This window comes from Oryza glaberrima, chromosome 1 (genome assembly GCF_000147395.1).
Source record: "Oryza glaberrima chromosome 1, OglaRS2, whole genome shotgun sequence".
Lineage (NCBI taxonomy): Eukaryota > Viridiplantae > Streptophyta > Magnoliopsida > Poales > Poaceae > Oryza > Oryza glaberrima.
The window spans coordinates 358,862-372,179 of NC_068326.1; the positions used below are offsets into that span (position 1 = coordinate 358,862).

The window sequence follows — 13,318 nt, forward strand, 5'->3', positions numbered from 1 at the left end:
AAGGAAATGTAGCATAGTGATGGATGCATTCAGAACATTCTTTAACAGTGTTGGTTCTAATGCTGTTTGTGCATGAGCATGTCCTGAATAATATCCTGAAAAACCAGAAGATGATGATGTGTAAAGCATGCAGCAGAATATTGGTGAAGCTTTCTACTTCTTCTGTATTAAAATATAAACGATTTTGAAGGAACGAGACACATCATATACTATGAATCTGGATAAGAAGACTGTCCAGATTCGCAGAGAAAACGGAGGGAGTATCTAGCAGGCACATCACATTCGATGGACAACACTGTCAGGAATCAAATTCCGTCCGTTGGATTTGCGTATAAATAGGCATCGGAAACAAGTGCAGATAGCAATCACCAATCAGCGCAACAACTAACTACACCAGTCGCCACTCACCTGCAGTTTTCAGAGTAGACTTCAGATCGAGAATGGATAGTTCTTCAGATTCTCAGAGGTATTAGCCAATGCTCTAACTACATTCTGATTATATATAAATATGAAGAAAAGAAGGAAAGAAATTGATTAAGTTAAATAAAAAAAATGAATAGGAGGAAGAGGTGCGCGGCGTGCTATAGGGAGTTCAACAAGAAGGAGCACCTGGTGGAGCACATGCGGACGTCGCTGCATTCGGCGCACGACCCTCGCTGCGGCGTGTGCGGCAAGCACTGCCGCTCCCTCGACGCCCTCCGCGACCACCTCACCGGCGCCCTCCCCAAGCCGGAGTGCGCCGCCGCCTTCGCCTCCCGCGGCTGCCCCCTCTGCCTCCACGTAGTCCTCCCGCCCACCGCCGCCGCCCACTCCTGCCCCGCGGCCGCGCCACCGCTCGGCGGCGTCCTCGCCCTGGGGTGCAAGATGGTGGGCGCCGGCAGCGACGGGTCCCTGGACGTGTGCGCCCGCGTGTGCGTGGTGGACGAGCAGGAGCGCGTGGTGTTGGACACCTTCGTCAAGCCGCACATCCCCGTCACGCACTACCGCTACGACACCACCGGCATCCGCCCCGAGCACCTGCGCGACGCCATGACGCCCAAGCAGGCGGCGCGCCGGGTGCAGGAGCTGCTGCTCAACGGCGAGGCGGCGTGGAAGGCGCGGAGCAGCCGCGGCAGGGCTCGGATCCTGGTGGGGCACGGCCTGGACCACGACCTCGAGTCGCTGGGCATGGACTACCCGGAGTACCTGAAGCGGGACACGGCGAGGTACCCGGCGCTGATGAAGACGAGCAACAGCCGCCTCAGCAACTCGCTCAAGTACCTCACCCTCGCCTACCTCGGCTACCACATCCAGCTCGCCGGCCGCCACCACCACCCCTACGACGACTGCGTCGCCGCGCTGCGACTCTACCGCCGGATGCGTGGCGCGCGGCCGCACACCTGCAGGGACGCAGGCGTGGGGCCGCACGCGCCGCCGCCGACGCCGGCGGAGGCGTTCCCGGCGTGGAGGCAGCGGGAGCTGGAGCGCATGTCGCCGGAGGAGCTCCTCCAGCTCTCCACCTCGGACTACTACTGCTGGTGCCTCGACGCCAGTGCCACCGACTAACTAATCTCTTAGCTTACATATACCACCACGTACCTAAACTACTTATAATTATGATTATGCTGCTGCGTGTCTTTATTAGTACTCCGTATGTAGTATGAATCAGGATGTACCATCGATCTGATGATAGAGACGGTACCGTCACAGTGTGACAACCACAGGTTGCAAAATAAAAAAAAAGCTTTAAAGAAACGCTTATATATTATTGAGTAAATATACCATTGCTATATTTATTCTCAAACAAATAGAGTAATAAATTACTTTCAGCGTCAAATATACTTATATACTCCACTGGAGGAAGGACATTATATCAGTGTTGAAAAAAAAGAAATCCTTTTTTCATCCTTCTCTGATGGTAGGCAAAAATTAAAGTTTCTCTGGGAAAGCACCGACAATGTGATGGTAAAATCGTTGGTGTATGATTTAACTTGTTTGAATTCAAATGCCCACGTATAGTGTGTTCAAGGATGTGATGGTTTCCAACTCTTTGAATATGTTTTATAGGGTGCATTCACATTTGTATGAATGCGGTGTTTATGTGTAGTTGTTCAGGGATGTGATGGTTTCCATCTCTTTGAGCGTGCCTTAGAGGGTGCATTTACAGTTGTATGGATGCGGTGTTTATGTGTAGTTGTTCACGGATGTGATGGTTTCTATCTCTTTGAGCGTGTCTTAGAGGGTGCATTCACAGTTGTATGGACGCGGTGTTTATGTGTAGTTGTTTGTGTGCGTGTATATCTATTATATAAGCGTAAAAAAGAAAGCATATTGTGGCCTTAACGAACTCTTAAGCTGTGTTGTAAAGTGAGGATTGGGAACCTTACATCCTAGCACGGAAATCAGAGTGACAAATTAGTACATAATTAATTACGTATTAGCGAAAAAGGTAAAAGATGCTTAATATGATTTTTCTAGCAATTTTTCTATATATTTTTTTAAAAAATGCATACTATTTAATTTAAAAAGCGTGTGTGTTGAAAATGAGAGATAAATTTGAAACATGTACAAACAAACTCAGTCTAATAGAGGATTTAACTAAAAACGATGAAATTCTTATAAATTCTTGCGTTTCAAAAGAAGCTATTATATGAGATGTGTGAAACTTATACTTCTTCTCCAGCTTTGGTTACTCGTTTTGGTGACAAGATCAGCACTACCAGTGAACTTTGGGAACCTTACATCCTAGCACGGAAATCAGAGTGACAAATTAGTACATAATTAATTACGTATTAGCGAAAAAGGTAAAAGATGCTTAATATGATTTTTCTAGCAATTTTTCTATATATTTTTTAAAAAAATGCATACTATTTAGTAATTTAAAAAGCATGTGTGTTGAAAATGAGAGATAAATTTGAAACATGTACAAACAAACTCAGTCTAATAGAGGATTTAACTAAAAACGATGAAATTCTTATAAATTCTTGCGTTTCAAAAGAAGCTATTGTATGAGATGTGTGAAACTTATACTTCTTCTCCAGCTTTGGTTACTCGTTTTGGTGACAAGATCAGCACTACCAGTGAACTTTGGGAACCTTACATCCTAGCACGGAAATCAGAGTGACAAATTAGTACATAATTAATTACGTATTAGCGAAAAAGGTAAAAGATGCTTAATATGATTTTTCTAGCAATTTTTCTATATATTTTTTTTTAAAAAATGCATACTATTTAGTAATTTAAAAAGCGTGTGTGTTGAAAATGAGAGATAAATTTGAAACATGTACAAACAAACTCAGTCTAATAGAGGATTTAACTAAAAACAATGAAATTCTTATAAATTCTTGCGTTTCAAAAGAAGCTATTGTATGAGATGTGTGAAACTTATACTTCTTCTCCAGCTTTGGTTACTCGTTTTGGTGACAAGATCAGCACTACCAGTGAATTTTGGGCCACTTTGAATTGATACCAATTTTTTAGTAGTTTGAATAGTAAATATGATGGTTTGGTTTGGAACCAAATAGATGGTAATGCCCATGCTTAATTTGGTATATTTCTAAAACTTTCTTCACCATGATATAAAATTTGGCTCCCAATTAGTATCAATCCTTCAATGTGCCCGATGGGAACTTATTCCCTACGTACGAAAAACGGAGCGGTCCATTAGCGCGTGATTAATTAAGTATTATCTATTTTTTTTCAAAAATGGATTGATTTGATTTTTTAGACAACTTTCGTATATAAACTTTTTGCAAAAAAACACACCATTTAGCAGTTCGAAAAGCGTGCGCGCGAAAAACGAGAGAGAATGATTGGGAACAAGGGTTGCAAACATTGTGTCTGAGAGGAGAGGAAAAGAGAAGATTAAGGGTGCGTTCGTTCTGGGGGATTGGGTGAGAAAGGGACATCGTATTCCACGCGCACGCTTTCCAAACTACTAAACGGTGTATTTTTTGCGAAAAAATTCTATAGGAAAGTTGCTTTAAAAAATCATATTAATCTATTTTTGAAATTTAAAATAATTAATACTCAATTAATCATGCGCTAATAGCTCACCTCGTTTTGCGTATCTTGCTAATCTTCTCAATCCCCCTCTCCTCAAACTCACCCTAAGAAGATATGCAAAACGAGGTGAGCCATTAGCGCATAATTAATTAAATATTAACTATTTTAAATTTTAAAAATGGATTAATATGATTTTTTAAATCAACTTTCCTATAGAATTTTTTTTGCAAAAATTACACCATTTAATAGTTCGGTAAGCGTGCGCGTGGAAAACGAAACAAATCTCCTCCCAATCTCCAGCTGCCGAATGCATAGAATTCTATCCTACTAAATTATTGGTAGTGTTAAAACATGCCTAGGTTTTGATACTAGCTACCAATGTTTGATATGGCACTAAACCAAACAAATCCTTCTGTCCTTGGAAAAAAGTTTGATGCAAATGGGAAATTGGCGTGTGGGCCCGGAGGGCAAAGGCGTAAATTCGACTCCCCACCGCTGTCTCCTCGATCTTCTGTGTCTGTCTGTCTGTACTGGTCCGGGCTCCGGCGCGGCGGCCGGCTGTCGCCCTCCGAAATGCCTTCGCCTCTCCCGTGCAACCTCCTCACTCGCCGCCGCGCGCTCACCGCCTGCGCTGCCGTCGCCGCGCTCACGGCCGCGGCGGCGCTCTTTTTGCTGGCCACCCCTCCCACCGAGGACCCCACCCACCCGTATCTCCTCGCCTCCCTCCTCCACAACACAAGCAACCAGCCCGACTCCGCGGCCGCCTCCTCGCTCTCTCCCGCCCAACCGCCGCTTCCTTCCACTTCCATCCTCCAGCTCCAGGTCTCCTCTCCTTTTCTGTCCTAAAGATTTCTGCTTTCCAAGGCTCTCCTTCTTCATGAATCATCATTTCTTTGTTTGTAAATAGTAAATGTGCGTTATTTTGCGCATACATTGGGTTATTGTAACATGTCAAGATTATTGGATATCAGAGTGCATCAAATGGCGGAATTTGCTTTGTTTTGCAGACTAATTTGCCATCTGGGTTTACAACAGTCCCCTCCATGTTTTTGGTCCCTTCACCTTCTCCAGCAGAAAACTTAGATGATGGTTCTATGGAGGAAACTGACCCTCCAGATTTAAAGGTACTCACCTCACCTGCCATGCTCTGCACTTTTGGCTCCTTCCCCAATCCCTCTCTTTCATACATAAAAGTCCATTCTATATTTCACTTAGGTACAGTAGCATATTATAAATGTTTTCATCTTGTCCTACATCACTATATCATGCAAGATCGATGGATATCCATATATCTAATCTAATAGCATCTAATCAAAGTTTTACTTAACTTCAGGAAAATCCACCGGCGGAATCAGCTCATTTTCTCCAAGAGGTACATATCTGCGCCGAATACATAGACTTGTAACTAATATAATTTCTGTTTTTTAACCTCCTTACTTGTGAAGCCCATTTCCAGTGGTTCTCCTATAAGGAGGTCTGATATCAATAATAAGGGACATGACATGAAGGACCATGCAATGCTTCCTCCAAGGCCAGAGGTTGATGCTTTACGCACCTTTACGATGTAATGTGAGCTCTTAGTATTTTGAGTAAAAAATGTTAAATATATTTTTGTTGGCCTGTAAACTTAGCAGGTGCCTGTACCTCTTTGGTCAACAGCAGCTGATGAAGAGCTAATCTATGCAAAGAAAGAGATCGCTATTGCACCGCTGGTGTCCAATGACCCTGATCTGCATGCACCTCTGTTCCGCAATGTGTCTGTCTTTAGGAGGTATGACTATGTTTTAACTTCATATATATTCTTTAGGAGTAACAATTTGTGAGGAGCATAATTCTTATCAGGGGATTATTGACTTGCATACCCAACTATATGTTGAACAAACTTTTTAGGGAGGAAAACAACTTTTTTGTTGCTTTTTTTTATCATGAAAATAAGCAATGTTTTAGTGTTGCATACATTCGCTTTCTGACAAATTTCCATGGTTGGCATGTTACTTTTCCCACACCTAGTTATTCATAGTAGCTTTAGTTATTGGCTTTGCACCCCTTAGTTTCAGTACATGTGGTGCTCACTAGTTTGCCTTTTATAAGTGAATTTTTTTCCTTACACATCCTATTTTGGTAGCGTGTGACTGAAAATGTTAATTGAGGAAACTGTAATGATAGCTTAAATTTCCTTCATGTTTATGAATTATCATGCCTTTGCTTGTTTGTTCCATTGTTCAATGTCTTCTGCATTTCAGAAGATGACTATTTAACATATTTTTTTCTCATGCTTCCAGGAGCTATGAACTGATGGAAAGACTTCTTAAAGTTTTTGTATACCATGATGGAGCAAAACCTATTTTCCATTCACCAGAGTTGAAAGGCATTTATGCATCTGAGGGGTGGTTTATGAAACTGATGGAAGGGAACCAACATTTCGTTGTGAGAGATCCAAACAGAGCTCACCTATTCTATCTACCATATAGCTCTCGTCAGCTAGAGCACAATCTTTATGTGCCTGGGTCAAATACAATTGAGCCATTGTCTATCTTTGTAAAGAAATACATAGATTTTATCTCCGCCAAGTTCCCCTATTGGAATAGGACAAAAGGAGCTGATCATTTTTTTGTCGCTTGTCATGACTGGGTATGTATTCTTCCTTTGAGTACTTCTCGTTGTTGAATGGTCATATTGAACAAGAATATTAGTGCATAAAAATTTGAATGGAGGCTGAAACTTAATCAAGAAAGAAGCTAACATGCTGTTTCTGATTCTGGCCCTTCCTTGCAGGGACCATACACTACCAAAATGCATGATGAATTGAGAAAAAACACCATTAAAGCTCTATGTAATGCAGATCTCTCAGAAGGAGTTTTCATCCATGGAAGAGATGTGTCCCTTCCAGAAACATTTCTTAGATCACCAAGAAGACCCTTAAGAGGCATTGGTGGAAAACCTGCTGCAGAGAGATCTATCCTAGCCTTCTTTGCAGGACAGATGCATGGACGAGTTCGACCTGTCCTCCTCCAGTACTGGGGAGGAAAGGATGCAGACATGAGAATATATGACCGTTTGCCACACAGAATCACTAGGAGGATGAATTATGTCCAGCATATGAAATCAAGTAAATACTGTATTTGTCCCATGGGATACGAGGTAAACAGCCCAAGAATAGTTGAGGCAATCTATTATGAGTGTGTTCCGGTGATAATTGCGGACAATTTTGTGCTTCCATTTGATGATGCATTTAATTGGAGCGCGTTCTCTGTGGTCATACCGGAAAAGGATGTACCCAAGCTGAAGCAGATCTTATTGGAAATTCCTGATGATCAATACATGGCTATGCAGTCGAATGTTCAACGGGTGCAGAAACACTTTATATGGCATCCAAATCCCATCAAGTATGATATCTTCCACATGATATTACATTCAATTTGGTATAGCAGGGTAAATCAGATCCAATTAGAGTAGCACTTGCATCTGATCAGCAGCAAGGAGCTATTGTGGTCTGATTTGAATTCTAGTATGATCCTGCAGCTTCTTCATCCGAGAAGGCGCTGAATTGTGTTCCTGACATTATTGGTCTAACAGAAGAACCCTGACATAGTGGAGCTTAGTTGTGCTTTAGGAGCTGTCATTTTCACATTTGTTGATTTTCTAATCTAACGGGTTGTAACAGTTAAACGGAGTGTTTTGGGACCACAGCTGAAGATAAGGTGTCCCGTGAATTTTTATCTTTCTTTGTATTTTGTTAAACAATTTTTCGTTGTGTTTTGGAGTAGTATTGATTGCAAATACTAAAATTCATCTTTTTTGTCGCGTGTGCCTGAGATGTTGAGAACTGGAAACACTGTAAGGGGGGGATGAATCGGTGATACTGATAAAAAGAGAAGACGAAAGAGATGAATACCGTGACAACTATTGCTTTGTTCCGTGATCTCTGTCGCTGTTTGGTTCACGTAACTGAATTGCTGTTTGCCTTTGCGTCTCATAGATTCGACCATGTGTCTACTGTTGAAAGTTTTCTTGCTTCAACAATCCGTTGTAGTCTAGCTGGTTAGGATACTCGGCTCTCACCCGAGAGACCCGGGTTCGAGTCCCGGCAACGGAATTTTCCACACCTCTTTTTGCCACTGCTCCTATCAAAATTTAGGACAAACTGATCCTGTCAAAAATTGGGTTGGGTAAAGATGCGCCAGTTTGGAATCAGGAACCAAAGTAACCATTAATTAAGCCATGCATGATGTATTGAAAGATAAGGCTTTATTTATCTGTAGCATCCAGACAATACAAAACTTTCCCATCCTTCATTATTAAGGCAAAACCGAATGCAAAACTGTCACACAAATTATATCTATACCGCGTCATCTAAGAGCCTAGCATGATCTCATATGAAGCTCCAGTTTTCCATTGGACAAGAATAGCAGTATTCAGTTAGACCAGAATAGTCAGCTCTCTTATACCTACCCTGAAAAAGCTCAGACAGGTCAGCTCCTGTCAAGTAGGAGCTGACTAATAAAGGAGCTGAGGCATCTCAGGATTTCAGGAAGATGACGGGACATCTATACGTTTCTCTTGAAACTGTGTCAGCTTCTCTCTGTACTCATGCAATTTGCATGTGAGAACAGCTCGATTCAGCATAATCTCATCACTCTGGAAGTTTAAGCCGGTCAAAGAGTACCAAGAAACTCTGCTCAGGCACGCTGTACAGGAAACCAAGCTCCGCACCTCCAAGGTGTGGGATCGTGCTCTGCAAATGAATTTAACACCAATTATCAAGGATGATCTTGTAAAAAGTACTTCAACGAAATCATTGTTCTGGGCAGGATAGGGTAGGTGAGTAAAATAATGTAAATTGCATTGATAAGTTCTAGAGATTTTGTTATGCAAATACCTTCTGCCCAGTTTATAATTTGCAAATGAAAATGACCTATAATGTTGGACTTCTCAGGTACCGTATACAAACCTCGGTACCTGGACCACTAACTTTTTTCAACTGTGGAAGTCACTCATAGAAGTGTCACCCTAAGCTTCGATCTGGTGACAAGAACCATTTTCTCCACTAATGACCTGATAAGACAATCGACGTTAGGCTAACAACAGACGCTCTAATATTTTTAAAAGGAACGCTTTTCTTGTAACTTCGTGTTAAATTTCCTCCAGTGTCAGTCATTCCAGAACTCCAGATCAAGACCCAAAACAAAATTGAAGAAAGTTCATAGCACAAAAGATGCAGCAGAAATCAAAACTTTCTTTCACTCCACAAGCATCAAATTTGCCATGGTGGTATAATTTCATATCCTAAAACTTCCAAAGTTTAGAAAAAAAAAAGGTATTTTCAGTGTTGACAACAATAAACGACATGTTCAGCTGTGAGCCATTCTTTCACTCAAGACATTAAATAGGGTTAAAGAAAACCTTGTTAAGCAATGTTATGGTCATAATTTTTTAATATATCTCAGGGCCATTGCAACTGCAGAAAATTATTTTACCTTGCCATTGAGCACCAATAGCTCACCATCCACCCACCGGGGATTTTTGAAGCCAGGCTGTGCAATTCTCCCTTGACCTTTATAGCTAGCAATCTGCAAAATCGAAAAGTTAATTGGAAAATGATATATGTTACACACGGCCCAGAAGAAGCTGTTAATTTGCTTAAACAAATACACTTTGAATCATCGCAGACTGCATGCCATTACAGTCTAGTCTAACAATTCGAAACAACAATTAAATAAACAGAAGTATAAATAGAAATTACCACACCAAATTCTTCAGGGTATGCACCACGGTTCTCAAGACGTTTGCCCTTCCCAATCTTAGCACGGAATGTTATCTGTATTGAACATTATTCATTAGAAAGATGACCAGCTTGTTCGTTGAAATATACAAAATGCCTGCAAACCTGTCCAGCAGGGACACTCAGATCACCAGTCAACTTTACTGCTTCAACATACTCGAAAAACTCCACTTCATCTGTGCTGTTCCAATGGCCGAACTTTCGACGGAGCTGCACAACTTCTGGTCCATATGGACTAAATGCTCCCACATAGAGACCTACATGTACACCAAGAATCCATCAGTCAAAGCAGAGAAAATAGCAAGGCGTCCGTTTAACTGACAAGACATTACCACTAAATGGATCTGAGCCGTTACTGTCAGTAATGATCCTATTGAAAATTGTATTCTCAGTCAGCTTGACTCGAGCCTTGCTGAGGGTAAGCTTTAAGAGCTCTTGTACTTCTTTATTTATCTGCAGTGAATCCATCATTTCACAGTTAACTTGATTGCATGAAAGAAATACAGCCTAGAATACTAGGGAGTAGGGACAATGGAGAGTTGACAATTACCACTACAAGTGGATGAAACAAGAATAGACTTGATAGATAGAATGGGTCAAACTATTTCTCAATGCTCATATACTAATATGTTACTTTGTGAAAGACATGATACTATTCAACTAATTGTGAAGACTTCAATAAACCAAAGCATACCTCACTAAATGCTCTAAACTCCAGACTTATATATAGCTAAACCAAGTGTTATGCTCACCTTCGAAGAACTCTTGGTCGTTCCCCATAATGCCTTCGCAACATCAGAAGGCATAAGTTCTGATGCCAATTTGGCAGCCATATCAGCAACTTTCTGTTTTGCAGCCTTTGTATCAGCCAGATCTCGATCAGAACCTTTTCCAGGAATGTAAAGTTCGAAGGAATCCTTTTCCAAATTATTGATTTCAGCTGGAACTCGAACATATGATTTTGCTCCAGCATCCTCCTTGTTATGAACCACTCCACTAATGAAGAGCTTCATTTCTGGACTTTTACTATCTTCAGCTGAGTCTGAATCTCCATCTGGAACATCATCCTGCTGAAGCTCCTCAGTGGTAGAATCTTCCAATGAGTTCTCTGACGTGCTCTTCACATCATCTTGCACTAATTCTTCTGACGAATCTGAAGCTAATTCAGCTTCCTCAGACACATCTACATTTATTACTTGAACTTTGAATTCAGGAATCCGAGACTTGAAGAAATTCAGAACGCTTTTCAACCCTTCAACACTACTATCCTTGGCGTTACCAACATCTTGTTCTTTATCCTCAACATCTTCATCTCCCTTTAATGTAGTATCTGTATTCGCTTCATCGGTAATGCCCTCAGATATAGCACTACTTTCCAATGAGCTTTCATTCTCTTCCTTAGCTGGACTTTCTGCAGTTGCTGATGATACGGATGATGCACTTGAAGTGCCTTTTGTTGGTCGCATGTGTACAACCTGTCTAAAAATTTCGTAAATACAAATATCACAACTAGACATAACAGAGTTCTTGTTTTTTTTGTGAACTGCGTGAAGACTATAATACAAACTACTAATATCAGTTTCATCAGTGCACCTTCATTGTATATGTCTCATCGTCATCTCTGACAAGGAAAATTTCAAATAATGGAGTTCCTGACGATGCAGTAACCAATTGCCTACAGGAAAGATGCACTTAATTATGGATCACCTAGACAAAAGTTACTTGGTTTTAGCATAGGTTGCAAAGAGACATAAACGCACCTTGGGCTGAAGCTCTTAGCCACATATCTCCCAACACCGGGGCTTATCCGTACGATTCTCCCGATCGAATCATCGGTATCCTTAGCGTACCCCACCCACCAACCTACCTGCAAATCAAGTCGTTAGAATACATCGCTTATGTGTGATGTGTTTGTTAAAGACAATCTGATTCAATCAATTACCAAGTTGGTTCTGGCAAGCTTTGTCAACCTTGAGGCGTCCTGATACCTCTGTTCCTCTATAGCAGTCTACATGGGTGGAGAAACAATAGTGAAAAAGAATCGCTAGCTACAACAACAGCATCTGGGGTTGAGATCCTCAATCCTGGATCGGTGACAAAGGGACGACGAACAGGAAGCAGAGTACCTTGAGTTCAGACATGACTAGGGCGACGGCGTCGTTGCCCGTGGCCTCGAGTATGGCCTTCTTGAGCTTGGAGGCCTCCGCGAAGTCCTCGTTGTCGACGGCCTCCTCGAGCTGGAACTGCGCAGAGTGGATGCACAAGATAGGTAGGGATTAGGGTGGATTGAAATGGATAGAGAGGAAGTAGATTAGGGGGGGATGGCGGCGAGGGTAGGGTACCTTGAGGAGGGAGGCGTAGCTCTCGGCCTGGTCGACGTCGGCGAAGTGGCGGGTCCAGCGGGTCCAGTCCCAGGTGGAGGGCGAGGCGGAGGCGGAGGCGGTGCAGCGGCAGGCGGCGGAGGAGGCCCGGCGGGAGGCGGCGGCGGAGGGAAGGTGCGCGGCGGAAGGAGGCGAGCGGAGGGGGATGTGGAGGGGCGGGCGCGCCGCCGCCGGCGAGGCGCACGCGGTGGCTGCGGACATGGCCGATCGGTGACGTCCTCTCTCTCCCCGCCGCGCGTGAGCCCGTGAGGAAGATAAGGGCTACGATGCGATAAGTGGCTGCCAACTGGGGCCCCCCGCTGCTGCTACCCCCCTCCTTTAGTAGCCTTTTCACTTGGATCACAAATACAAACCGTGCAAGTCAATGTCCAAGTGAATTTCACGTCCAAACGTTTGGACCTTTTGAGAATCTTTGTCACTACTATTTCCTTTTCAAGAACAAAATGTGTATTTGATCATCTCATACACCCTCCGTTTCGGGTTATTGACTTTGATCAAAATCAAATTGCTTCAAGTTGGGCTAATTTTATAGAAAAAAAGTAGTAATATTTACAACATCAGCATAATTTCATTAAAATATTACTATTTTTTTCTACAAAATTAGTCAAACTTAGATTACTTTGCGAAAGGGCCTCAGTAGCACATTAGGTTCTGGATTCGACTCCCCATCAAAACGAATTTTTCAGGATTTAATGGTTTTCAATAGTGCGAGTCTGCGTTGTACTGTGTAATTCTTAAAAAAAAAACTTAGAGTACTTTCATTTTGACCAAAGTTAAAACGTCTTATAATCTAAAACGGAGGGAGCATAACTTAATTTTGCACGATAATTCTAGAGGTGGTAGCTACTAATATCATTGTTTGACGTTTTATGAGTAACTTCGTGATTCGTCATTTGGAGATATTCATATAAGTTATGGACACCAATTATATAACCGTCAATGCTAAAAAGGTTATATGAGCTGTGTACCCCGTATGCCATCTCAAAATGGTTGAGGGACGTAATGGTTTATATTCATTATTTGTTTTTCATATTCTATTTCTGTTGTGAAATATGCACATATCGGGGTAATTAGGCTATACATATGTGCGTTTTTTTTATATATTTGGACAAACCAATGTTCAATATAAATCTTGATGGAGTTTTAAAGCAAACGGGGTGTGAGATCTAGT

The 13,318-nt window shown here is 42.1% G+C and overlaps 3 protein-coding genes and 1 non-coding gene across 4 annotated transcripts; 3 read left to right on the forward strand and 1 right to left on the reverse strand.

Moving 5' to 3' along the window:
* Window positions 1-324: 324 nt before the first annotated feature.
* On the forward strand, window positions 325-1,753 carry LOC127759905 (RNA exonuclease 4-like). The gene is made up of 2 exons (XM_052284122.1): window positions 325-466; window positions 561-1,753. Exons 1-2 carry the CDS (start codon window positions 441-443, stop codon window positions 1,543-1,545), a joined length of 1,011 nt encoding a protein of 336 aa, XP_052140082.1. The 5' UTR covers window positions 325-440; the 3' UTR covers window positions 1,546-1,753.
* Window positions 1,754-4,526: 2,773 nt separating this feature from the next.
* LOC127780036 (probable glycosyltransferase At3g07620) lies at window positions 4,527-7,981 on the forward strand. The gene is made up of 7 exons (XM_052306999.1): window positions 4,527-4,806; window positions 4,992-5,108; window positions 5,318-5,356; window positions 5,430-5,522; window positions 5,619-5,755; window positions 6,267-6,615; window positions 6,760-7,981. The coding sequence occupies exons 1-7, from the start codon at window positions 4,558-4,560 to the stop codon at window positions 7,438-7,440; spliced, it is 1,665 nt and encodes a 554-aa protein (XP_052162959.1). The 5' UTR covers window positions 4,527-4,557; the 3' UTR covers window positions 7,441-7,981.
* A 26-nt stretch (window positions 7,982-8,007) lies between these two features.
* TRNAE-CUC (transfer RNA glutamic acid (anticodon CUC)) lies at window positions 8,008-8,080 on the forward strand. Its single transcript has one exon. It is a non-coding gene; the product is annotated as a tRNA-Glu (tRNA).
* Window positions 8,081-8,215: 135 nt separating this feature from the next.
* Window positions 8,216-12,443, reverse strand: LOC127780025 (protein EXECUTER 2, chloroplastic). The gene is made up of 11 exons (XM_052306987.1): window positions 12,109-12,443; window positions 11,893-12,009; window positions 11,709-11,774; window positions 11,527-11,633; window positions 11,360-11,441; window positions 10,519-11,241; window positions 10,099-10,219; window positions 9,872-10,023; window positions 9,728-9,802; window positions 9,462-9,554; window positions 8,216-8,719 (listed from the first exon to the last, which is right to left on the reverse strand). The coding sequence occupies exons 1-11, from the start codon at window positions 12,346-12,348 to the stop codon at window positions 8,618-8,620; spliced, it is 1,878 nt and encodes a 625-aa protein (XP_052162947.1). The 5' UTR covers window positions 12,349-12,443; the 3' UTR covers window positions 8,216-8,617.
* Between the last annotated feature and the right edge of the window lie 875 nt (window positions 12,444-13,318).

What these genes read in the sequence shown, in the direction of transcription:
- LOC127759905 (XM_052284122.1), top strand. Translation starts at nt 441, where the DNA reads ATGGATAGTTCTTCAGATTCTCAGAG. An exon ending in AGTTCTTCAGATTCTCAGAG is followed by an intron (nt 467 to 560) that starts GTATTAGCCAAT and finishes AAAAATGAATAG; the next exon opens with GAGGAAGAGGTGCGCGGCGT.
- LOC127780036 (XM_052306999.1), top strand. Translation starts at nt 4,558, where the DNA reads ATGCCTTCGCCTCTCCCGTGCAACCTCCTCACTCGCCGCCGCGCGCTC. An exon ending in CTTCCATCCTCCAGCTCCAG is followed by an intron (nt 4,807 to 4,991) that starts GTCTCCTCTCCT and finishes TTTGTTTTGCAG; the next exon opens with ACTAATTTGCCATCTGGGTT. An exon ending in TGCTTCCTCCAAGGCCAGAG is followed by an intron (nt 5,523 to 5,618) that starts GTTGATGCTTTA and finishes TAAACTTAGCAG; the next exon opens with GTGCCTGTACCTCTTTGGTC.
- LOC127780025 (XM_052306987.1), bottom strand. Translation starts at nt 12,348, where the DNA reads ATGTCCGCAGCCACCGCGTGCGCCTCGCCGGCGGCGGCGCGCCCGCCC. An exon ending in AGCTTGCCAGAACCAACTTG is followed by an intron (nt 11,634 to 11,708) that starts GTAATTGATTGA and finishes CTTGATTTGCAG; the next exon opens with GTAGGTTGGTGGGTGGGGTA. An exon ending in ATGAGACATATACAATGAAG is followed by an intron (nt 11,242 to 11,359) that starts GTGCACTGATGA and finishes ATTTTTAGACAG; the next exon opens with GTTGTACACATGCGACCAAC.